This window comes from Numenius arquata, chromosome 2 (assembly GCF_964106895.1).
Source record: "Numenius arquata chromosome 2, bNumArq3.hap1.1, whole genome shotgun sequence".
Classification (NCBI taxonomy): Eukaryota; Metazoa; Chordata; class Aves; order Charadriiformes; family Scolopacidae; genus Numenius; species Numenius arquata.
In genome coordinates this window covers 84,145,417-84,171,003 of record NC_133577.1, presented here as the reverse complement: position 1 = coordinate 84,171,003, position 25,587 = coordinate 84,145,417, and the positions used below count along the sequence as shown (strand labels likewise).

The 25,587-nt window shown below is 37.1% G+C and overlaps 1 protein-coding gene across 1 annotated transcript; it reads right to left on the bottom strand.

The window, feature by feature from the left end:
* Positions 1-689: 689 nt before the first annotated feature.
* On the bottom strand, positions 690-24,162 carry EPYC (epiphycan). The gene is made up of 6 exons (XM_074168728.1): positions 23,995-24,162; positions 9,891-10,044; positions 6,965-7,123; positions 3,586-3,788; positions 2,990-3,085; positions 690-1,592 (listed from the first exon to the last, which is right to left on the bottom strand). Exons 1-6 carry the CDS (start codon positions 24,160-24,162, stop codon positions 1,422-1,424), a joined length of 951 nt encoding a protein of 316 aa, XP_074024829.1. The 3' UTR covers positions 690-1,421.
* Positions 24,163-25,587: the final 1,425 nt, after the last annotated feature.

Genomic DNA, 25,587 nt, shown 5'->3' with positions numbered 1-25,587 from the left:
TTAGCCTGAGATTGTTGCGTACAAACCTGCCGTCCATGTTCCCAGTGGGTTCTCTTCCAGAAAGTGATGGTGAGGGTGAAGAATGTGGTCTCTGTGAACAGAGTTTCCATGGCTGGCCCAACAGAAATTTAGCAAGTCAGCTGCACTTACATTTTAAATGAGCATGTATGTTCAGTTAGATGAAAGGGAGCTTTGATATTAAATATTGACTTGTGTAAGTGGAAGGATTTGTTAGGTTTTATGGGGATTTTTTTGGCTGAACTCTTTCATCAAACCTTTGTCACTGAAGATCTGGAGGTGTTATTTGCTGCTTGTCACTGTAGAATAAAATGAACAAGTGCCTATATTGTATCTAGTGGATCTTTTCTGGGGGATTTCTCCCTAAAAAAATATATTAAAGCTCCCCCAGAATAGGAGGAGAGTTGGTCAAACTATACAAAGGGAGAGCAATTTTCTAATCTTTAGCCGGTAAGGCTCTTAAACAGTGAAGCAGAAAAACTCAGTGAAATTGTTTCAAATAATTGGAACCTGAGCCATGGCTCCACAAGGATATTTGTGACTTGGGTCTCTGAATTCTGGTTTTTAGTATATTGAAATGCAATATTTTGTGTGACTGAAAATATGTCAAGGGGAGTTTTTTCCACTTCCTATGCAGAATAAAGTTCAGTATTTCTCAAATGGGCTATTTTACATGATATTTTTATTAGGCATATAATCTGGCAGGCAAGTTAATCAAAGATACAGAAGGCAGCTTGGGGCCTAATCAGCATTACAAAGACCAATTATTACCGCAAAGGTGTATATATATAACTAGTTTATGTGCTTTTGGGGGGAAATCTGATACAAGTTTAATCTCTACATTCCATTATAGATTCAAGGAAAGATTCTGTTTGCTAAAGAAAACATGCTTTTTTGGAATACTGCTAGTACTTTTCCAAAATGCAGAGATGTTTAAGGAAAGAAAAAAAAAAAAAGAATTTGTCTCTTAATGAAAAATATTTAATTAAATGAAAGAGGGATAAATATTCAATTGTGTACACATAGTTCATTTTTATTTCTATATTTACTATGTTATAGTAGATTTTAACATATAAAATGATTTAACTTTAGAATTCATACATCTTAATAATTCAGAATAAAATTTTGCATTTACATTGATCTTTTATTGCCTTCAGTACACTTTTTGTAGTTAAATGTTTTTCTTACTGTTGCTATACAACTTACAGTTGGGTAGATAATGGAGTTGTCTTTTAGCATTTCATATTATTCTTTGTACCTCAGTAATCAATTTCATTATTAATAGAAATATTTCCCATATTAGCAAGATTTGAAAAAATACATCTTGTGTAGTGTAGCAGTGAGTTAATAATTTGTCTTTAAAGATTCTTTTAACGTATGACAGTACTGGCTCCTGTCAAAGCTTAGATGAGGTTGCCAACTGGCAAACGGGGTAGACACATGTATGCATAAGGTGTTTTGCTCAGGTTGATGGGATTACCATCCAGTCTGATGTCTTCAAGAGCCCTACGTACATAATTAAAATCTTTCATTTTGCAAAAAGTGTCTTCATGCATCTCTTGAATGTTGTTGTTCTAAAAAAAAAAATAAAATTCTATCAGAATAGTTGCTTGAAAGCAATTTTTTACTCTTCGAAAAACGAAGAACAATTTATAGATACTTAGAGATACTTGTTTGAACCCAGGGGACCAGATTGTGGCTGCAAGTCATCAACAGAGAAATCTCCCAAGCAGTGGGAAAAATTTCTTGGCCAGTACAAAGCTTCAGAACCGAGTAACTCAGACCGTGTAGCAGAGACAGGCTTTGCAGGAGGGGCCTGGTAGAAGTATAGAGCATTTTCATTTCCGGAATCATGTTGAAGAGCCTTATTAACCCAAATTGGAACCAGCACAGGCCAGTCCAAAAGTCATAGAACCATAATTATCATCCTGATGTCTTGATACGCTTCAACCTGCAAAGGCACAAATCTGCAATTTGATCTGTGACAAATTTCTTTCCCCCAGGCCCTCTCACATGAGCTTAGCCCACATCTATATACGTACAGGGAAAATTGAATGCTTTAGGTTTTATTCCTTTGATTTAATTTCCTCTTATATTCCTTATCTTCACTGAGCTTTTGTTCTTGAAATGAACCATTTTCAACAATGAACTGCTAGAATACAATATTGTCTGGAAATTGAGACTAAAAAGGTCATCTCCTAAAATGAGGATAATTTGAAAATTCTTCCATTCTCCATTCCTTTGCTAGTCAGAAATTGGTGTGGAAAAAGTCCATCTCACTAGCTTTGGTCTGTAGCACTCAGCACTGAATATTTAATTTACAGGCACGGGCAGGTGAAAAAAATAGTCAGCTAGCAAGCAGAATATTTCTATAGATTTATTTATTGATAGACGTCAAATTATGTATGGTACATCAGGATATTTATTCAAAGGTTTTTTACTGTATTATGTAATAAATAAAAACGTCATCTGATAATCAAAACTGGGCATTGGTCCAAGAGGAGATAAAGGGAAAGAAGCAGAGATGGAAAAGGTTAAAAGGAAGAATTCAGAAAGAAAAGTTTATGTAAAAGCAAATACAAAAAAAATGTTTACAGAAAGATGGTGGATGGGATGTTCCAACACAGTCAAATGGAAAAGTTTGGCTGAAAAACTGTTAGCAACTGGAAATTACCTTTATTAAGAGAATGAAATGCACTGGATATAGATACAATCAATATGTAAAGCAACTTTCCAAGGATATCTAAAAGTATTCCTGCCAGAAGATTTGTATGAACAGTGTGAGGGATTTCTCTCTTTGAAGTCTTGTAGACTATAGTTGCCCTTGACAGCTGTGAAACTAAGTTTAATCTGTACTAACAATAAACGTAGAATTTTATTTATTTAATTTAATAATATAAATAATATAATTTAATTTTATTTAACTTACTATTTGGACATGATATATAGAGCCATTACTTTAGTGGCCTACCTGAAGATGAAGAGCTTGGAGGCTTTCAGGTAGTGGCAATGGAATATGATCCAAATTATTGTCAGTGATGTAAAGATGCTGCAGTTCATGCAGATCCTAGAGGATGAAGGAAAAAGTCAGGAGAAAATTATACACATTTTTGAAAATCTCTAGCAAGTAACTTTGACATTTATCACTGCAATGAGTACTGCTGAATAGCAACACGTTTTGTTTCAGCATGATACAGTTCAAAACTTCAGAAATTCAAAGACAGTCATGAACTTTCATTTGCACATGCTGAGAAGTGTTGCTGTTAAAGATTAGGTGTTTGGATTAAAATGAAGGAAAAGTGTGGGTAGTTAGTTCATAGATACAAACATAGTGTGCCATTGCAGGTTTTTGTAAAGAAGAATAAAAGGGTTCTCATGTCCAGCTGATAGTGCTCATACGTCTTGCTCCATCTTTATAGATTATGCAGCAGCATGGTGCACATATAGCACAGTCATGGTGCCTATAGCCTTAACAGTTTTAGTACTGTAGAGGGATACATACTTGCTCTTTTGACCACATCCTTTAGACAGAGGAAGAAAAGATTTTCCCATCAAACCCAGACTTACTTTAAATGCCTCATTACGTATTCCTTTGCGACCAAGCCTGTTCTTACTAATATCGATGAATGTTAAGGTGGGTGGTAACTCAGGGAGTTGCCTTATCCTATTGTCACGGAGCACCAGCTCCTCAAGTTGGGGCAGTCTCCGGAAGGCATCTTCATGGATCTCTGATATAAAGTTTGCAGTCAAATCAATCCTCTTTAAATTGTCTGGCAGAGAAATAAGATACAACACGCATGTAAGGATGTATTTCCTGAAAGTTTTAAAAAAGAAAAAGGCAAATGGGTTATTTAAATTACAGGTTAAAAGTCTTGAATCAGATCCATTCCTGACCCACTATGTGACAGCTCTCTCTTTATGTATATAATGCAATAATCCATCTTTGAATAATTCTCCTGAGAAAGGGGACCAGCATTTCCTTCTCATCCTGTTTAGAATTGCCTGTGTCATTCTTCATACATCTTTCCGTGAAAGATTTTAAAGCTAATTGTTTTAAAATTTCTGTATGTTCTGGGAATCTTTTAAATGGTTATCTTTTGGAAAAATAACATTTAAAGGGAAGTAAACATATTCTCTACCACCTTGTTCCACATTTCTTTACATTTTTCTATGTGTGAGAAATTTGATATATTGACTTTTTTCTAAAATACATTCAAACAGTTTTTCTAATTAAAAAAGAAAAAACCAACACAAATTATTTTTGGCAAAAAATAACAATGCTTAAATACCAGTTCATTAATATGCATTAATTTTAAATATATTATTCTGTAGCTTACTTCTATTTTCCACCCAGAATATTTTTCGTGGTAATTTCATTTTATTTTATTATTTCATTCTTACACTATCAGTATATTTTGGCCTAAATAAATTTTCTCTCTTTTTAGTATTTATTCCCCTTGGGTTTTTTATATACCAGTGGTATTCCTTCCCAAACTTCATGTTGGTTTGCACAAGCCAAACCCTTATATATTTCTTTCAGAAAAGGATATTTGCATTCTCCTGAATTATTGTAGTAGCCTCTTTTGGCACTGATTCCATACTTCTCCTCATTAAATCATGAAATAAGCATTATTTTCACAAAATTGGATCTAAAACAAAACCCAAAGATTTTGCCACAAATGGTTTTGGATTAGCAGTTTTCATTTACTGAAGATTTTCCGAGATAATTCTGGAGTAAACCAATGAACATACACTTTAAAGGTACAATCATGAAATCACGGAATTGTCAGAGTTGGAAGGGACCTCTAGAGATCATCTAGTCCAACTCCCCTGCCAAAGCAGGATTGCCTAGAGCACATTACTCAGGACTGCATCAAGGTGGGTCTTGAAAATCTCCAGAGGAGGGGACTCCACAACCTCCCTGGGCAGCCTGTTCAGTGCTCTGTCACCCTCACCGTAAAGAAGTTCTTCCTCATATTTGAATGGAACTTCCTATGTTCCAGCTTGTGCCCATTGCCCCTCATCCTAATGCTGGGAACCACTGAAAAGAGTCCAGCTCCATCATCTTTCAACCCACCCTTTAGGTACTTGTAAACATAGATAATGTCTCCCCTCAGCCTTCTCTTCTCCAGGCTAAAGACTGCCAGCTCTTTGAGCCTATCCTAGTAAGGGAGGTGCTCCAATCCCTTAGTCATCCTTGTTTCCCTATGTTGGACTCTCTCCAGTAGTTCCCTGTCTCTCTTGAACTGGGGAGCCCAGAACTGGACACAATATTCCAGTTGTGGCCTCACCAGTGCAGAGTAGAGGGGGAGAATGACCTCGCTCGACCTACTGGCCACACTCTTCCCTATGCAGCCCAGGATGCCATTGGCCCTCTTGGCAACAAGGGCACATTGCTGGCTCATGGAAAGTTTGATATCCGCCAGGACCCCCAGATCCTTCTCCTCAGTAGTGCTTTCCAGAAGATCCACCCCTAACCTATATTGGTGCCTGGGGTTCTTGCTCCCCAGGTGCAGGACGCTACACTTGCCTTTGTTGAACCTCATTAGGTTCTTCTCTGCCCAGCTCTCCAGCCTGTTCAGGTCATGCTGGATGGCAGCACAGCCGTCTGGAGTGTTGGCCAGCCCTCCCAGTTTGGTATCATCAGCGAACTTGCTGAGGATACACTCTGTCCCCTTGTCCAGGTCATTGATGAATATGTTGAACAGGACTGGGCCGAGTATTGACCCCTGGGGTACACCGCTGGTTACAGGTCTCCAACTTGACCCTGCTCCATTAATTACAACCCTCTAAGTTCTGTCACACCGCCTCACTGCCCCCTCATCTAGCCCACACTTCCCTAATTTTCTAATGAGGATGTTATGGGAGGCAGTGACAAAAGCCTTGCTGAGGTCCAGGTAGATGACATCTGCTGCTCTCCCCTCATCCAACCATCCAGTTATAAAATCATAGAAGGTTATCAGATTGGTCAAGCATGATTTACCCTTGGTAAATCCATGTTGACCACTTCCAATAACTTCTTGATCTTCAGTGTGTTTGGAGATGACATCCAGAACGAGTCACTCCATTATTTTCCCAGGGACAGAGGTGAGACTAATTGGCCTGTAGTTCCCTGGGTCCTCCTTCTTTCCCTTTTTGTACACTGGTGTGATATTTGCCTTCTTCCAGTCCTCAGGCACTTCTCCTTTCTCCAAGACCTCTCAAAAATGATGGAGAGTGGCTCAGCAATAACATCTGCCAGTTCTCTCAGCACTCGCGGGTGCATCCTGTCAGGGCCCATGGACTTATGGATATCTAGTTTGGCCAAGTGGTCTCTAACCCAGTCCTCCCCAACAGAGGGAAAGTCTTCCCCTCTCCAGACCTTCCCCCTTGTCTCCAGGGTCTGCGATTCATGAGGGGCAACTTTGGCAGTGAAGACCAAAGCAAAGAAGGCATTCAGCAACTCCGCCTTCTCTGTGTCTTCCACCACCAAGGCATCCTACATTTTCCCTAGCCTTCCTTTTTTTATTGATATACTGAAAAAAACTCTTCTTGTTATCTTTAACTGTGGTAGCCAAGTTAAGTACAAGTTAAGTACAATGTAAAGGTGAAATCCCTTTCACACATGTACTTTGCAAATATTTGAAGGTATGTCTACCTGAGAGCTTGTTTTGTTTAGGAATGCAACAAATGTTTCATGAGGTTTGGGTTTTTTCTACGTTTCCAAAGCTGGTTACAAGTAACAGCAAAAAGACAGATAAACATTGTTATTTCTATTAATTCCAAACTTTGTAAAAGAATCTGCATTTACATTCAAAAGTAACAAACCACTTTTCTATATGTGCATTTATGTGTATAATCCTACCATCACCAAACATTTCATAAAGTAAATCACTATGTCTTAGATTAGTATGAACCAGAAATTATAGACATTAAAGCTAATTTGCAACAATACTTCTATCCATACTTAAGTTAGCAAAGTCGTTTTTGTTGATCTTCCTGATTCTGTTGTAGCGTGAGTAGAAATACGTGGTTTTCTTAGGTAATGGTGGAATAGCATCAAGCTCATGATCATCACAGTAGACAGTGGTCCCTAGACATGTACACAAAAGGCAGGTGGGAAGGCCTATGAAAGAATTTAAAAGAAAACAGTTTGTTACCAAAAAATGTTCAAAAATTGTAATTACTACAATGAAATGCTCGCCTAAGCACATAATAAGATTTTGTTGATGATAAAGTTCACTCCCATTCTGTTGTGATCACCACATCATATAATTGCAACAAGTGATTAAATTCTACTTAAAACTAATTTTTTTTTCTGCCTATGCCTAGTAGGAGGTCATTTAACTTGTCCTAATACAGTGTTTCTCAGAGTAAAACAATAGAATATTAGGTGACAGCAGCCAACCAAAGATCAGTTTTCCCCTAAGCTGGCAAATGTGCACTTCCATCTAGATGGAGAAATAAGAGTTAATGACTGAAACTTGTTAAGATTTCCCAGGTTTGGATCTGCAAATAGTAATTCTGAATAATTTTTAAGGAGATTAATATTTTCTTACAGGGCTATGGAGAAGAACCTCAATTTTCTTACATGTTTTTTAATTATGTTTTCCAATTCAGAAATTCAGCATAATGAAAAGTTTCTCTGTCAGTCTGAGTTAAGGTAACTTGGAGACCATATTAACAAAACGTTTGGTTACAACCAGAAGTTAATGGAAATTAAAAATTAAGCCATTTCATCTCAGTCATAAAACTGCATGAATAGCCTGAATTCAGAAGTTTCTTTTGATGATACTGTTCAAATTTGGTGAGAATTGTGACACTGACTAGTTTGTCTGAATGTCATTCTCAGTAGGAAAAGTTGTTAGTTGCTATGTGTTGAATTTTTGATACATCGTTTCTTTGATTATGGGTATAAATCAGCATTTCATCATTTCTCATTTTTTAATCCCATAGAAATACTTGTCTGTTTTCTTCCTCCTTGTAGCAGATTGTTGATTGTTTGTTCCGGTTACTTTATAAAATAGTAGCATAATTAATAAGTATGAAAACGCTTTTCTTGTAGATGAGTTTTTTCTCCAGATTGGTTGTGGCTACATGGAAGATTTGCCTTCTTATTCCATGCCAATTACTGACAGGCAGTGGTAACTAACTGAAGGGTGGGCAATATATGTGATGTCTTTTCAGACAAGATTAAAGAATCAGTGACCAGGGTACCCTCTTATTTGAGAATCTCTACTTGGACATCCAGGAATAACATTTCTGCAGAGATGAGACTCTTTATACTCTCCCTAACTTCCTTCACGGGACAGCTGAAATTAGCTACAGGGAGCAAGCCTGACACAGGGAAAAAAATAAATGGTCACACCTTGAACCATTCCAGCAAATCTAAGCCTAAATGAATGGAGAGTTCAGGATGGCTGACATTTTTTTGAAATATTGCAACATAGTACAGGAAGAGAGTTTCCCCTTCTGCCCTATTTTTGATCTTGGAGGAGTGGTATTTGTCACCTATGGCTGGTGCAGACTGAAAAATGACAGAGTAATGGGAAGGATTCAAAAAGATATCAACAAGAAAAATGAACTTGGCTTGACGTTCTTCAGCCTTGTTGTCTTCTATCCATTACCAAGCCAAGAATAGCAGCAACTTGTGAAAGGAAACTATGTTGCTGAAAAAAAAATAAAGACACAAAATATCTGATGTGATATGTTACAGCCTTGAGCCTCCCATGCATATCTTCAGTTGATGCACTAGTTGATTTGCATTCAGTGCTCAAAAATATTGACAGATACAGAACTCATAAGATGTAATATTTACGTGAAATGTTTTGCAGCATCCTGTAGCTCTCAAAATTGAAGGAAGCTGTGTGGTTTTTTCAGAACTCTCCTGGGAAATTCTCATTTCCATTTTTATTTATTTTGACATCAGTGGGTTTTTTTGTTTGGGTTTTTTTTTTTTGTTTGTTTGTTTGGGTGGGGTTTTTTTTTGGTGTTTTTTTTTTTTTTTTTTTTTTGCCTAGCCAAGGCTCACTAGTAATATGTATAAAAACAAGACCAGGAATGATTAATTTCTCTTCACAAAACACACAATTTTGGAAGCATGAACTCTTTTTTCTTCCCCCCCAACCCCCCATTTCATTTGTCTTCTACAGCACTCAGTTATAGTGTTAGGCATAGGCTTTTCCTTTTTTATGTTGATAGCCACACAGCAAAAAGACACATCACAGCAGTGGATAACTCTAGTGATCTTCAGCTACAAGAGTTTAGAGTAGCTGTTAACAAATGACAATTATTAGCACCACAATGTTTGCATGGGAGAGGGACAGACTGTGTTTTAGAATTTTAATTCCCTTGTGAGATGCAGAAAGTTCTGTCTTTACTATAGCTTGTCCAAACAACAGAAAATCAGCTTCACCCAAAATTTCTAAATAGTTTCTTTCCTTAAGTTTCATAGTGTCTAATTTTCATGGTCCAAAATTGTTCAACTTTTTAATTATATTTTGTAAAAATATTTTATTTATTTATAAAAAACATGTAACGTAACAAAACACTATAAGATAAAGTTAGTTGGTAATTATATTGAAATCTAAGTTAATAAAAAAGTACTGGTAGCATTTGCCAACCATTAGCAGTTTCTTAAGATGTGTTTAAGTGTTAATAATGTTTTATTTGAAAAATATCTTCATGGGTGCACAGTCATTTTCTTACTGAAATAGTGTGGAAAAATTTTGACTAGGCACCTCTGTGACTTCAGACCATTCAAGATAGGCATGTTATACATCTCTACAGTAAAAGAGGCACAGAAATTATATACCTCCTCTTCAGTAAGAGAGGCAGACATTCATAAGCAAGTAAAGCTACACACGTGAAACTCATTGCTCTTTCCTACTAACCGTCTTGAGTTTGGGGTCCAGGAACCCCAGACCCCTGTGCTGAAGATCCATCGATTAATTTTGGAGTTGATGCTTCCTCATCAGGTTCTTCTGTCAATGGTGCAGAAGAATAACTCTCTTGAATTATAGCAGGTAGTGCTGTCCCAATCTCTGTCTAGGGAAATTAAGAGGAAACAGGAAATGTTACTGTTTACTTCCACCGGCAGCTGTTTCTCTTCCAGTTATTCATATTCTCCCACTAGAGGTCATATATGTTCTGAGGTTTAGCGGTTGAGCTGCATTTTATCTGGCAGCCATAATGAATTCTGATGATGTGTAAACAGTTCATGAAACTCCAGTATGCTCATTCACTTTTTATCTCAGTGTTTTAAACTGAGATATGCACACATGCACGTGCATGTGCACACATGCATGCACACTGCATATACTCCATTAGCAAGAACATATAATAACAAAATGCTTTTTCTGCATTTATTTGAAGTTAAATTAAATTTGTGATAAAAATTGGTATATCCTGTGTGACAAAGGAAAATTTGTTGTGGAGTATGAAAAAGATGCAAGTCTTTTGACCATAAAATTGTAAATTGTACCAGCATAAATCCAAATCCAACGTAGCTGTGTGGGTCTGTTTTAAAAATATTAACATACTTTAGAAATCTTATTATCTAGGAACTTTGAAGTCGAAGTTCACATACTACTTGCAAACATGTTGGCAGTGGTTTTGTCATTTTTTTTCTGAACCTTCTGAATAACAGAAGACTGGCTAGCTTTATTCATCAGCAGCTACATTATGTAGTTCGAAAAATTAAGGGTATAAATAAAAAAAAGTTAGATAAAATCTTGGTTTAGAAAAATCATATAAAATTTGGCAATTCCTTTCATGGAAATAGAAACCTTATTTTTTTCCTCTCCCCTCAACATAAGTAGTCAAACCAGTGAATTTTATTGTGTTAACTCTAATTCTAAAGATGCATTTGATTAATTTTGCTATATGACCACTCCAGGATAAAAACAAAGATGTAGCAATTTTCTTGCATCATAACACCCTCATAAAAAGAGTAGTGCAGGCTTGCCAGGGTTGTTGCAGAGGGGGCTAGGTTTGCAAAGAGACAGAGGCAAAGAGGCACAGTGGCTTACTGTAATCACCCAGACACTGAGAATCCACGTGAGTCATGTGACCTTTGCAAGTTACTTTACCATTGTATCTTGATTTCCCCATGTGTGATAACATTGTTTGATCACCTCAGGGCCTCCTTCAAAAGTGCACTTCTTTTTTTTTTTAAGTGCCCGACAACGAATTACTGTCATTATAGGGCTTTACAGATCTGAGGTTCTGTTTAAAGTTTAGGTAACACATCCACTTGCAGGGTGCTGCACCTCTGTTCTGCAGTTAACGCTCCTTAGCCTATATCTAAGGCATGATCAAAAGCAGGAATTTTGAAACAATGTCTTCATCCCAAGTGTGAAGGAAAAGAAGCATAAAATTATGCTTTAGTAAAGCTTTTCCTCTGCTGCAGCCTTCTAGCACAACACTACCATAAAACTATTGAATCCTGAGGTTCTTTACCTGATCAACCCTCTCATTTTTTTGAGATTTTTTGCTGAATTTCCTGTCCCCATGGAGAACCTATTGCTGAAATCACTCGCACTAGTGCTCATAATTTCTAGTAGTAAAATACAGGTAAAAGTAGATTGCATCCAGAAGGGACAGGTGGTTAGGATTTTTCAAATTAGGCATTCTATGTAGGGTATAAAGTTTAAAGGAACTAACACACCTGAGATACGGGTCCCAAGCACAAGCAAAGTATATTCCGATCCCTATTTGAACCTCATAGCTTAACTATATGATATTTTGCAAGTAGAGTTATTTCTGTCTTATTATTCCTTGATAGGATAGGTTTTAAATATATTTATGTCAAAAAACTATATACATTCGTATATGTATATTTATATAACCAAAATTCTGGAAGAAAACTCTTTACACTTCATAATAGACTGGATTTTGCAGTGTAGCTATATGCCATTACTAGCAATATTATGCTCCTAGACTGCCTGAGAGCATCTAAATAACCATCTAAAATCTACTTTTTGCACAGAAATAATTTGGTTTAAGTTATATAGTGGTCATAGCTTCAAATATTTTGCATCATTTAGTTTCATTGAAGGCAGAGAATGTGGAAGCAATGAAAAACCAGGTAGCACTCTAAACTTCACAGACTGAGATTTTGACTGCATACACTTCACGTTCTTTAGTTGTCTTCCAATAAGCCATAGATACTATTACTAAGTAGAGTTTATGGATAAAAATGCCCTGATACAATGCCCTAGGATCATAACTTTGCAAAACACTTGGAGATCAAGTGAGCAAAATGAACTTCAGCTGAACTATGAGTAACCTGTTGGTGTAAGAGTAAGGACGTACCTTGCTGCTTTGTGCAGACAAATACACAATGTTCCCATCTGCAGCACTGACAGTAAGACAGCTTAACCAGGAATGGACTTGGGGACAAATCAAAAGAAGACTTTGGGAACAAAGGAAATGGGACAGATGTTGTCCGAATGGAGGAACCCTAGAGGGAGAGATGCATTCCAGACTTTTATTGACCCAAGGTAGTACTGCACTAAAGTGCTTGCACATGCAGTTTACTAGTTCACCAGTTTTGTGGAAATGAGATAAGAGTCCCTGTCCTGAACTTTGGAACAAAATCCAGAGTGTTTGAGACCTGTTAATGGCTTTGTATGGATCTTTCATGGCAGTTCTACTAAGAATAATATTCTGGAGAAAAGCATTTTCCAGATACAGTTTATAAATAGGTTTCAGATCTAAGATAATGTTCCTTTTGCCTGTCCTGGGATTTGGGTCATCTACACTGACTGCCACTTCTCTGAATATTTGAGGGCATACTTTATGGAACTTACCAGCTTGGAATTTGTGATTTGCTTTATGCTTTCTCAGGTTTTCTTAGTTGATTAATCACTGTAGCTGTTGGGTACCAAAGCAGAGGTATTAACTTCTAGTACTTCTGTTCCTAGACTGTTATGTCTCTTTTATTACAGAATGTTATCTAGTTTTGGAAATGCGCAGTTGAAAGCCTCCCCATAGTTTCCTTGCCAATGTGCTAAATCTGGGTTCTAGAGAAACTATTCCAAGCAGCTAGTTAGTATTATCTATTCAGTCTCCTGCACCAGTTGTGACTGTCATAAAAAAATCCCAGTTATTATGATGAATTTAATGACGCTGCCATTTTTACACTGGTAACAGAGTAGGAGTTCACTGATACATGTGTATTACATACCAGACCTGGAGCATGAGGAGTATTTGCTTTCTGTAAATATGTTGGACTTGGACCAGTAACTTAAAGATAAAAATCTGTTTTCCATTATCAGTCATCTGATCCATGCAGCTTTCTAGCTTTTACATATTTGATAAATCACGCAAGACTCTAACAAGACAAATATGTTACTTGGACTATATAATGTACAGAATGGACCTTTGTCATCCAGATGTTTGTTTATTTTTGGCAACATGCACTTTACTAAAAAACTGAAACAAATGATTCTACGTCATTTAATCATATTCTCCATAGGTTTGGGGGTAAGGGGATGGTTGGGAGTAAGGAGGGGGTTGTATTTCCTTTGCTACTCTAATATTCTTTATGAAAAATCACAAAGCAGGAAGAATATTGTAGAGAAATACAATAATGCACATTTCTCTTTGCCAATAGTTGCAAGTCATAATCAGAATCAGCCTTCCAAGCCAGATTTAATGCATGGTATAGGAAAATACTGAAAGGGAATCACATCACCTGCCTTTAGCCATCTAACTATGTGGTTAATAGTTACCCTACTTTGTCTTTGGAATCAATCAAGAAATTTAGAGCATACCAGTGCAGAATAATAGACACAGGACATGCTGCAAGCAGAGTAATATCTTTCCTAAGATTGCATGAAGTATCTATTTTTTCCTACATTTATCCAATGTGACTACATTTACAAATGAAACTGCTTAATGTGGATGGCCAATTTAGAGGCATTTTCAGACCAGGAAGTTACAAAAGTCAAGAGCACAGAAATCTGAATATATCAATGACTGATAAGATACAACTGGTGAAAGTCAACTTGTGACTTTAGTTATGAATAGACTAGGCATCTTGTCTACGCTATGTCCTTTCACAGCAGAGAATGAGAGAATGAGACAAAACTTCTGAAAAGCAGCTCCAGCCACTGACCACACATGTTTCTTTTAGGATGGGCTCTTTAGGTACCTATCTCTCACCATTGGCTGAAAAGCAGACGGGACAAATGAAAAGGTTTTTAAGATTAGAAATGGCTCAGGAAGCTGAGATGTGAAAATAAAGTAAGATGAAAGAATATCTGTGGGCTAGGAGCCAATAGGGGTGGAACAGAATAGAAATGTAGATAAGACTAATCTACATGAGGATTATGAACTCACATAATCAATGCAAAGTAATAAAATACAGAAAATAAATAGATTTAAGGAGGTAAATAGCAAGGCTGGAAGCCATCAATTGCCACATTTTACTTCCGAGGTGGTGTAATGTTAGGGCAGATATTTTGTCTATTGTTTTCAGTCTATATCTTATCTATATCCTTATCTATAGGAACAAAGTTGATAAATTGCATTAAATAAATTCAAATCTACAGGAGAATCTGAAGTGTGTCCTGTTTCAGTAATTCTTTTACTGCAAAAAGTATACCTTAAAACACAAACAAAATTTCAGAACTTAAAAAGAGACCTCATAAACTTGAAGGGACAGTTGTACCACACACTGACCTATCAAAAGGAGCTAGTTTCCTCCACAGCTGTTCTGAAACTACCAAAGGCTTACAAGAAAATGTCTAATTATGGGAGAGCTTTTTGGTTTGCTTTCCTTTCCAAAGGTGTCTCATAACTGTTTCTTCTTGAAGTTTGCATTTAAGGCCCTATTGTTCTATCTTAAAAATAAATAGATCTGTGAGCCATTGCATGTTAATGAAATATCTACTTAGATTGAAAATTCTGCAGCTCGGATAAATTGTCATTTTCAGTACATAAATAAGTAGTGTGGAGAAATTAGTGTAATAAAACTCAGGGAGATCTGGGAAAGCAGAAAGTGATATTTGTTTACAAAATTTAAAAGTAAGTTGATTTTACCTACTCACACTCATTCTCTCAGATTTTAATCATTTTCATGTTTACACCCACATGCTCCCACATACCTAAATTCTGTGCCTGAGTGGTCTGTCCAGGATCACTTGTGTTCAACACAAAAAAACAAGGTACAGAAGCTACTGAATCCTTTTACTGCCTCTCGGGTTCTTCTTGACAAACATTGAAAACTACCCCTTGGACTGGTTTCTGTCTCCTTTAGGATTCACTGACTGTTATGAGGCAGCCTTTTTCCTCAGTCTTGGATACTCCAGCATCCAAGAGTCTTACACCAGGTTGCTGCCCATTACCCGCTTTTCCTCATTGGGAATGTGATTTCATGATGGCTAACATGTAAAGGAATGGTATATATTGTATTCTACAACATTCTTTCCTGTCTGCTGGTGGTAGGATGAAGGGTCTTCACCAAGAAGTCATCTGTGCTGCGATGTTATGAGGGTGCAGGACCTTTGATTTTGGCATAAACAATACATTCCTCAGTTTTGCTGCTGGGAAATATTCTGGAAGTGGTGCAGTTGGGTACAGTGTCCTTAATTTTCAATTCAGGCCATTCTTTTAACCCCGTAAGCCTTCTAATGTTTTTAAGCTATTTTTTTGTTTCTGATGGGTCTTGCATACACATACATACATAAATTTCCATTCATACTTCAGTCAGACCAACCTTAATATTTAAGTTACAGAGCTCTATAATTGGAACCCAGTTCTCTAGAAAGTAATGTCTGTGGCTTCTGCCTTAGAAAATATAGGTAGACTGAGGTTCTTATAATTAGTCTTGAAAAGAGAAGTAGTCTTTTTAGCACCTTGACCACAGAATATCCTACAGCTTTTTGTCTCAAAAGCAAGTGTATCTATGTCATGTCTGATTTTAGCTGAGTAAAAACATTTATGCTGCACAACATTGCTACAGAGATTTAACTTACTAATTCTGTTGTTTGACAATGAAGAAAGTCTATATAAATGGAGCTAATCTGTGTTTCCATGAGTACAAATGAAGTCAGTCTTCAGCACTGTATTTGAAATTTTATTTCTAACATTCTGCTTTGAGGGCTATGTAACATCAACGTTAGCCTACAGCAGATGCTTTTCTTTGGAACAGTGCTGAAGTTTTGCAAGACATAACATTTCAAAGAGAAATATGCCAGTTTTAGAGTTCAGAGCAGGGCTTTTGCCTTTGCACTATTATAAAGCACAAAAGGAACTGAAAACTAGTCCCAGCTATTTAATGAAGATTTCCACAAGAGCTCCTGCTGATCCAAGCTACAAAGTAGGTATACACAGCCAGACAAAGCTGGAGATAACTTGGATGACCAAAGTACCTACCAGAAACTTTGTCAACCCTCAGACCTGTGGTAAGGAGCTGCCTCAGTTGGACTTCCAGACCTCACTGTAAAGAAGGGTTCAGGGTCTCAAGGATATTTCCTCACACAGTCCAGGCAGACCAGGCACTGCTGGAGCTGAACGTTCTTTTGCCCAGTTCACCAGCCTGGCTTTTCCTAAATGTGCTGTGATTGCTTTGTATCCAAACTACAACCAAACAGTGTTAAAAACATGAACAAAAAGAAATGGATTTACTTTGCTTAACTTCAGCCATTGAATTTAAGGGTCTTATTTAGTAGCTTAGTCTCCTTACATTCCTGGTGCAGACAGTGAAATAAGAATCACTTCCTGAGAGTGGATCAGCACACATAAGTTGTGAATCAACTTCCTGAGGTGCCTGTCTGTCTTCCTTTGGCTGTAAAGGAGACCGTATAGAGGCAACTGTATTTTTTACTGGACATCAAGACCAAAGTCTGGCATCAGACCTGGTCTTCCTCTCATTTCTAGTTTGTAGTGCAAAGACATTTAATCTGACTTTGATCCAATCCAGACCATGCATGTAGCCTGAAGTGAAACTGGCATAGTGCTCACAAGCTGCTGTATCTTCATAACTAGATAAGTTTCTAATAGCTTAGGTTTGTCTTCACGATGTTATGCTATATAGAAATGTGCTGTCAGTGCAAGATCAGTTAAAAATCATTTAGTGGCAGGTCCAGGACATGAATATGGTGCACAGAAGAAAGTACTAAGGACAGGAGCATGGGTGTGGTGTATTTCCTGCCACTGGGAGGAACATTCTGCATCATAATAATAGGCATTGCTGCACAATTCTAAAAAATAAGGAGCATGGATATCAAAAAAGGAATAATAATAATAGGACATTTTTTTTTCTGCATATTAAGTTTTTGTACTTCCTACTTCAACTCGTGGTCTGAACTCTGTGTCCAGGATCAATAGCTGCAGCTGTTGTATCCACAGCTACTATTTCTCTTAATTAGAGAGAGAGCTTCTATTAATAAGAGATAAGTCGGGAGTGGAAGATGAAAAGCAGAAATTGGAAGCTGGCTCAAGCTTAGATCTCCCATAAAGAAAGCCAGAGTCAAAACCACTCTTGAGAAATAACATTCAAAGTAAATTTTCAATCCCCAGATTTCTGTGATGTTCCAATAGGGACTGTGTTGCTATGAAACGTTTCTTTAAATGAAACAAAAAAAAATTGGTACAAGTCATTAAAAATGAGAGCGATGCTGATACTGGTGGACAGTCCACCAAGCCTTTCACCATCTGTCAAGATATTAGGTTGCATTGAGGAATCTAGGGATAGAAACTCAGTGATTTTGCTGAGCTAACTCTACTGATACATGCCTGATACGTGTGCAGCTAAAGATTCAGGCAGAAATTGCATCAGGGCTTTGCAGTTGTGCATGTTTCGAAGAATTTACTGAGCTATCTCTCTCACACTTAACACTATTTGTGTAGGGAATGAGGCATTCCTGCACCTAAGTAATTCAAAAAACCTCATCTGCTAAATTTGCACAACTGTTTTACTCCATTTCAGTTCAGATGAAAACAAAGATGATGATTCTCCGTTCATCCAAGAAGCAAGAGAGCTGAGACATAAGTTGCTAGCTTAACGAGGCTGGCCCCCCAATAACTTCTGTTCCAAAAGACATCTTAATCATCAAATGGGGTCCAGAGGAGAGTTTGGATGAGATGTTGAAACAATGCCAAAATACATCCAAAGAGGCAAAACTCATGGCAGGAGAAGGAAAACGTCCAAAGGAAACATGATTATGTAACCTAATATGAAAGGAGCTGAGACCTGGGAGCTTGTTCAAAGGATTATTAATGTCCCATACATTAGATAAAGACTAAATATGAATAAAGATAGAAATGACTCAGAGCAAAGCAGCTACTTCCTTGTAGTTAGTCTGTTCAGCTAAGGTAGTAGTAACTAATAGCATGCCCAGTATTGATTTTAGGTGCTTAGAAATGTCTTTAGCCAGTACACTTAGTCTTTAAAAACATTTCAGATAGGTAAGCGGGTGAGACAAACCCTTCTTGGGTTGTACCAGAACTTAGGGACTAACATACTATTTCAAATCCTTCATTTTTGTCTTGCATTTGGTTTTGCTATATGACAAAATAGTTTAAACATCACTCAGGTATTTCATAAATACTTTTTAATCCACACAAATATTTCCTTTTTATGAAGACATCTGTGCAGAAGCATATGGAATCAGTTATGAACAGCCAAGTGAATGTAAGAGCTGTAGTCAAAGCTTTTCTGAAAAAGTAGAAAAATTCCTATTTGGGGATAAAGCTTTGAATGGTAAATTGAATTAACTTATCAACTATGTAGTTATCTGACTTCTACATTAATTGTACCAATTCATGAGTTTTGTAAAAGTGTATATGATGTGTTCTGAAAAGTCATTGCATATCCACCTATTTAATCAGATACCTGCCACAAAGACAGAAACAGCAGTGTAAGCCTCTCTCAACTGCAGAACAGCAAGTGGGAGCTCTTGCACAAGTAAGACCCATCTTCATGCATGTTATGACAACAGCATAGATGTTTTGTGTGTATGCACATGTTAATATAAGTGAATGTCTGTGTGTGACTCAGTTTCTGCGCTTTGTGCAGGCACCAGTTCCACCTTGATTCAAAACGAACAAGCTAATGCGGGATCAAATATTAGGCTTTCACAGTGCTTGTCTCTGATTATTTTGTGGGTGGTACTTTCCAGCTCACCTCTTCTGTGTACACACACCCAGACCAACCTGTATTCAACTCGCTTGTTTTGCTGCTTATTCAGAGCTAGGATAGCTCCCTCGCTTCTCAGCCTCACTGATAGCCTAGCTTATTGATGAAAATATTTGCCTGATGTTCCCGTATTTTCACGTCTTATTTTTCTAACATAACTTTTCCTACCTGAAGGAAAATTGGATGGTTATGTTTAACAGGCACTGTAATCAAAACTTTGCAATGTGATTTTATTAGACATTAATAGCTGATGTACGTAGGAATCTCTTTCCACAATTTGTTTTTCTCACACCCTATCCAAACAAAGCTTTAGTTTCAAAGAGTGAAAAACTCTGAACCTTCTGTTTTACCAGCGAGAAGCTTACACAGTAATGCCTTTGACAGCCTGACTTATTTTATCCATTTTAAAGAAGGAAATCTGTCTTTGTACATGTTTGCAGAGCTGGAACAATGAAGACCCAGTCTTGACTGGAGCCACTGGACCCTGTCTTGATATAAATATTCATTGAAAATAATAATGAACCTTACTGTGAAGAAAAGGGGTGATACAGCAGCTCATGTTTATACTATTGTAACTGTCAGTTCCAGAAGATAAATCCAATACAAAGCTTGCACAGTACCTCACAGTGATGTTCCTTTGCAGTTTCTTTCTCCTTTAGGACCCTGGAATTTCTTCCTTGGTAATAGGTTTTTCTTTTACATTGCCTTTTTTTTGCCATTATCTGTGAAAGAGTTGATACTGTTCTCTCTAAAATCTCAGTACATATTTTGTTTCTGAGTGATATATTACTTAATTTTTTTTTTTCAGTAACAATTTGCCTTTGGATGCAAGGCTTTAGCTAGATCTTCCATGTCTCACAACCTGGGAACTTGGAAACCACAGATTTTATAACCCAGATTTGACTCATCTAATACATATGAGTGCATAGCTTTGATTGAGGATTCAATACAATTCTCCCAAGTAATTCACAGATACAAGTATTTTCCCCATGCAAAATCTTTTCATTAAAAAATGTTTTCCATGTACACATATTGAACACAATGAAAAGAATGCAAGAAATGAAACAGATCTGCTGACGCTAGTAGGCAATGCTAGATATCCTCTGATTTCCATTGTTAACTTTTCCAAACTTTAAATTTAGTCTAAATTCTATGAAAAAAAATTGACAGTTTTCAAGTGGAAAACCAGCCATTATCTAGATAAAATCCTTTCAGAAAAACATTTGCAAGCCAATGAAGTGTGTGTGTATATACACACATACACTTGGCTTTTGGAATACATACTTCACAAGGAAAAATACTTCCAGAGTATGAGAAGTAGAAAAGAAGTCATGAACTTGAACTCAGTCACTCTTGATTAACTTTATTAAGCTGAAATTTTGGTGCTAAGCCTGAGGCAGGTGCCCAGGGGGCATCTAAAGTTATTTGAGGAAGATAGGTGTATTGGGTCTGACTGGGATGGATTTAGCTTTCCCCATAGCAGCCCTCATAATGCTTCCTTTGCAGTTAAAATGATGTTGATAACACATCAGTATTTTGGTTACTGCTGAGCAGAGCTTGCACAGCATAAAGACTGTCTCTCCAAGCCCCCTCCCCATCCCAAGGCTGGGGGGGGGCAAGGGGTTGGGAGGGGACATAGCTAGAACAACTGACCCAAACTGACCAAAGGGATATTCCATACCATATGGCATCATGCTTAGCAAAAAAGAGCCATGAGAACGGAGAAGGGAGTTGGGCGGGGGAGGGAAAGGGGGCAGGCTTTGTTATTAAGGCATTTGTCTTCCAAAGCAATTGCTACATGTACTGTTTGGACATCACTTGCTGATGGGAAGTAGAGAATAGATCTTTTGGCTTTGCTTTGCTTCTGTCTGCAACCTTCGCTTCTCTTCACTAAACTGCCTTAATGTTGACTCACAAGTTTTAATCTTAATTTCTCCCCCTGTCTCTCTGAGGAACAGGAGTGAGAAGATAGCTCGATGGGCACCTGGAAGTCAGTCAAGGTCAACCCACCACCCTAGATAACCCAAGAGAATGATTCATAGTTGTCTTGGAGGATAGTCTTGGGATGCAACACCTAATTATAGCGGGATAGAATGAATGGGAGGAATCCCTCTCTAATTACCTCTAGGTTTTTCTTTACTTTGGTGGTTACACATTGAATGAGTGATTACAGCACCCCATGGGTAACATTCTGCAAAAGACATACTGAAATAGGCGCTTTATTTTAATTCCTTAAGATGCACAGGTGCCTAATTCCCATTGAAATTAACAGGAGCAACACACCAAACACATATGATGTCCTAGAACCAGTCACTCTCCTGGATCTGCTGAAAATCAGTTGGATGCACAACCTTGGAAAAGTTTTCATTTCTCCAATGAGTTTAAAAATGTGTTAAACAGAATGGTTTGTGTTTGCATGTAACTGAATTTTAAAATCTTAAATTGAAAAGAGCAACATCAGAAAATGCTATTTAATTTTTTCTCCATTATTTCAGAAGGCTAAAGACAGGATACAGAATTCTCCAAAGGGAAAAGAAGGCCTTAAATCAGGCCCTAAAGAGTTACTGTACTCATGCTAGACCTAAAGAAGGCCTGCTGTTTATCTGGTTCCTTGTGGTATCACTCATCATTTAAGCTATGCATAATAAAAACTAACCTGTGACCTTGGATAAATACTGGGTTTTACACATAGAGCCACTTGTGTAGTTCACATCTTTACAATAACAGAATTGTGGGGAGGAAAGTCATAACCATGATCAAGAAATCAAATGTATTCTGTTTAAAACTTGAGGAACGTCAATAATATTCAGTATCTAAAAGATAACTTGCAAGACTGACATGCATGTCTATAAAAGCTGCTTAATTTGTACAGAACTGACCACTCTGAGCTCTCCTGGGTTTAGGGGAATTGTGAATGCTTAGGTTTCTTTTGGGTGGTACATGGTAAGCAGAATGTAAGCAAAAAAACATTTTGGCTAAACATCTAGGAAAAAAGGGTTCTCACAGGGAGGTCCATCCATATGCAAAGTAACATTCCTTTCAACTGCTATGATGGATGACCTTCACTTGATGAATTTTAAGCAGACTGTCTGAAGAGCTCCATAATGGGAGAAAATCCTGCTCTGGAAAATAAGTTTAGAAGAAAAAATGAAAAGAATTTTTGGACTCTGCCTATTCCATGCTTCCCAAAAGAAAGAAACCTGTGATAGGACCTGTTGTGTCTTTTCTTGTTGGGTACAATATTGATCATCCTGATTTTCCTTTCAGATGGAAAAGAACCACAGGGGCCTTGCCTTGTCTCTGTCCTTCACTCAGAAACTTGCAAAGGTGCCACCCTATGCTTCAGTGCCATAGAACCTCACAGGCAGAGCACAGCACAGGAGAGTCCCACCTACCATTCAATGCATTACTAAGAAATCTATTGTTTGAATGAGAAAATCTCTGCGGTGAGGCACATACAAAATAGCTTCTCTCACTTCTGGGAAGGAAGCCATTTCTGTAGAACTGATAAAAGCTTCATTTTTAAAAGCAAAGAAAGACAGGAACTGTGACTTATTAGACAATGTGAAACAGAGTGCAAGTATCCAGTGACTAAAAGTAGGTGTGAAGAAAGCTCAAGTGCATGGTATTTAAAGAGCTGTGATTCTGCATGGCACAGGGAAGCAAGCCAAAGGCAAAGTAATTTCTTTAGAGAAAAGCTCTTCCCAGTCCTTCTTAGATGAGATAATTTATTTCCTCTAAACTGTAAGGTTCTGATCTTAATGCAGACTTTGAGATTATTTTTATCTCTTCAGTTCTCCAGTTTTGGGATATATTTATTCTTAAATTGTCTCTGTCTTTTGATTTCAAGGTTGCTATCCAATTTTGATCTCACCTTGATGAAAAACTAGTTCCTGTCCCTCCTGCTGCAATCGTGAATCACTCAAAAGAATATATTTTCATGAATTATATACTGTCATGTGAAAAATTTCTAAAATATTATATGTAATAGCAAATCCCCCATATTATTATTTAAATGTTATATTTTTCACTCAGCTTTTATTGCACTCAATCCTGAATCATACAGTGCACATATCACCGTCAGGGAAGTTATGTCCATGTCTATGCAGAAGAGTGAGACTAAAATTAATGTAGACTAAGCAGAAGAGTGAGACTAAAATTAATGTAGCCTTTCAGTAATGTAGAGAAATACAGGAATGTAGGAGGGGAAGGAGGCATTTAAGTCAAAAAATTGAGTCCCTTGCTTGTACAGACAATACATCTCACTATAACAGAATTCCAATAGCTTTTTTTCAGTAATATTTCTTACTTTCCCATTTTTCAATTAAAGTGCTTTCCCTTTCTTTTTACTTCCTTCTGCCCACTTTCCTAACAGAAATAGAAACCACTAGCATTTATAACCTGAGATACTTGTATTGAACATAACTATTATTGTAAGAAACAAAACCAGGAAAGGGCACTTTACAAAGTCATTTAATGTGGAATGCTGAATGTCCTATCTCAGCTGCCTCTGTGCCTCATCCTGACAGAAAAAACAAAAGGACAGTCTCCAAAAGAATTTGTGGCAATGCAACGATACCTGAGATAAGCACGGTGGCTTTCCTTGACTCTCGAAGATTACAACCAAAAAAAAAAATAAGCAGGAAATATTTTGTCCACATTTGTAGATTAGAGAAAATATGAATGAGCTACAGTGTATTGTTAGCACAGAAAACTGTTGATCAACCAAAGGCAATGGCAACCATATGAGCAGATTTGTCTGATAAATGTTTTCATGGCCAACAAAAATACATCAATAGGCACTGCATTTATACGCTTTGGAAAGATAGAATAAATGAAGTTCTGATTACCTCTAGTTGGTCAGACTGCTCGTTTTCATCATAGACAAATGGGTGAGGCAGCTCTCCAAGTGGTATGTCATAGAACTCAGAATCATAAACTAGTGTATCAGTGACAGGTGCAGTTCCAACAGACTCGAAGATAAAAAATCCCAGAAAAATATTTACAAAGGTCTGCATTCTGTTTTCCTTCCTGAAATAGAAGAAAATGAACAAAATGTGGGGAATCTGGTATTTGCAAGGAATCTATGAAAATTTAATCTCACAAATTCAGTACTTATATGTATGCAACAATATTTCTGATGCATAACTCGTATCTATTCATGATGAATCAAATGTTTATTCTGTTTTGTTTCATGAAAAGTCCCTAGATCTGAGAATTTAGTCAGACTACAGGCCATACTAACTTTTATATAATTTAGAAAAGACATATGGATTTTTATTGGTATAAAAAACTGATCTCAGTGAGAAAGTACCTGAAAAGGTAAAAGGACAATATGTATATTCATCTCTTTCCATTTTCATCTAACTTCACCTATTTCCAATGCACCATTAGAAAAGAACTTCTGAGTAACTAGCCAAAATCTAAATTATTATATTATTTGTGTCTATCACAATGAATAATCTTTTGAAATGTACAACAATGTAATTTTGTCTTTCTCCTCCACCATAAAAAAAAAATAAAAATAGAAAACTTTAAGACCTCTTTCTTTATTGCCTCTGGATAAGCATAATTAAAACACTTTTCACGAGTAGTTATTTTGCCAGAAAAAAAATTCAGTTTCTTGAATGGTGTGGCATATTTGGACCATCACTTCTGCAAAGGTCTGGGGAGCAAAATACAAAGCAGTCTGTGTCCTCCATAGCTCTGTAAGTGACAATACTCTGCATTACTTCGTTATTCACTCAACACAATTTTTAAAGTAGTAAGAAACGGTAGCATAGTACAGTCACCTGTTCTCCTTGGAGAACAGAATTGTAAGATTGGATTATCACCTGTTTAAAAGTTACATATTTTAGTAAAATAGTAGAAAATTCATGCTGGGCTCAAATAGTAGTGTTTATGCATTCCCTGTTCCTTGTACATGATGTATTCACTCTTATCATATAAGATGCCTCACACAAGGCTCTATTCAGCATTCTTTACTTACACCTTGATTTCGCTACAGCTACCACTAATTTCACCAAAAGCACAGAGAGTGATAATGAACAGAGCATAAGTCTAATAAATTGTACTCCTGATGTGATGCTATAATACACACATTTAAATATTTAATTTTAAAACTGTAGCTACTTACATTAAGTATAAGAAATGCACAAGATTTTTTTGACTGTGTGTGCTGAGCAACAAGCTGAATTTTAGCTTCATGAAAAGAGGTCTTTATGAAGCTGGTTTAGGCATGAGGATATGAAATTCCTCTGGGGATGGTCAGCAACACAAGGCATTCATTTTTCCCTCATTTGCTTTATTCAAAAAGACTTTTCAGCTGCTGCTGGGAGAAGGTAGAGTCACTTGGGCTTGTCTTTGAGAAGACTTAGTTGAATTGCACCTTTCAGTATTAGCTTCCAATATTACTAAATGTATTCTGCTTCATTACAAAAAAT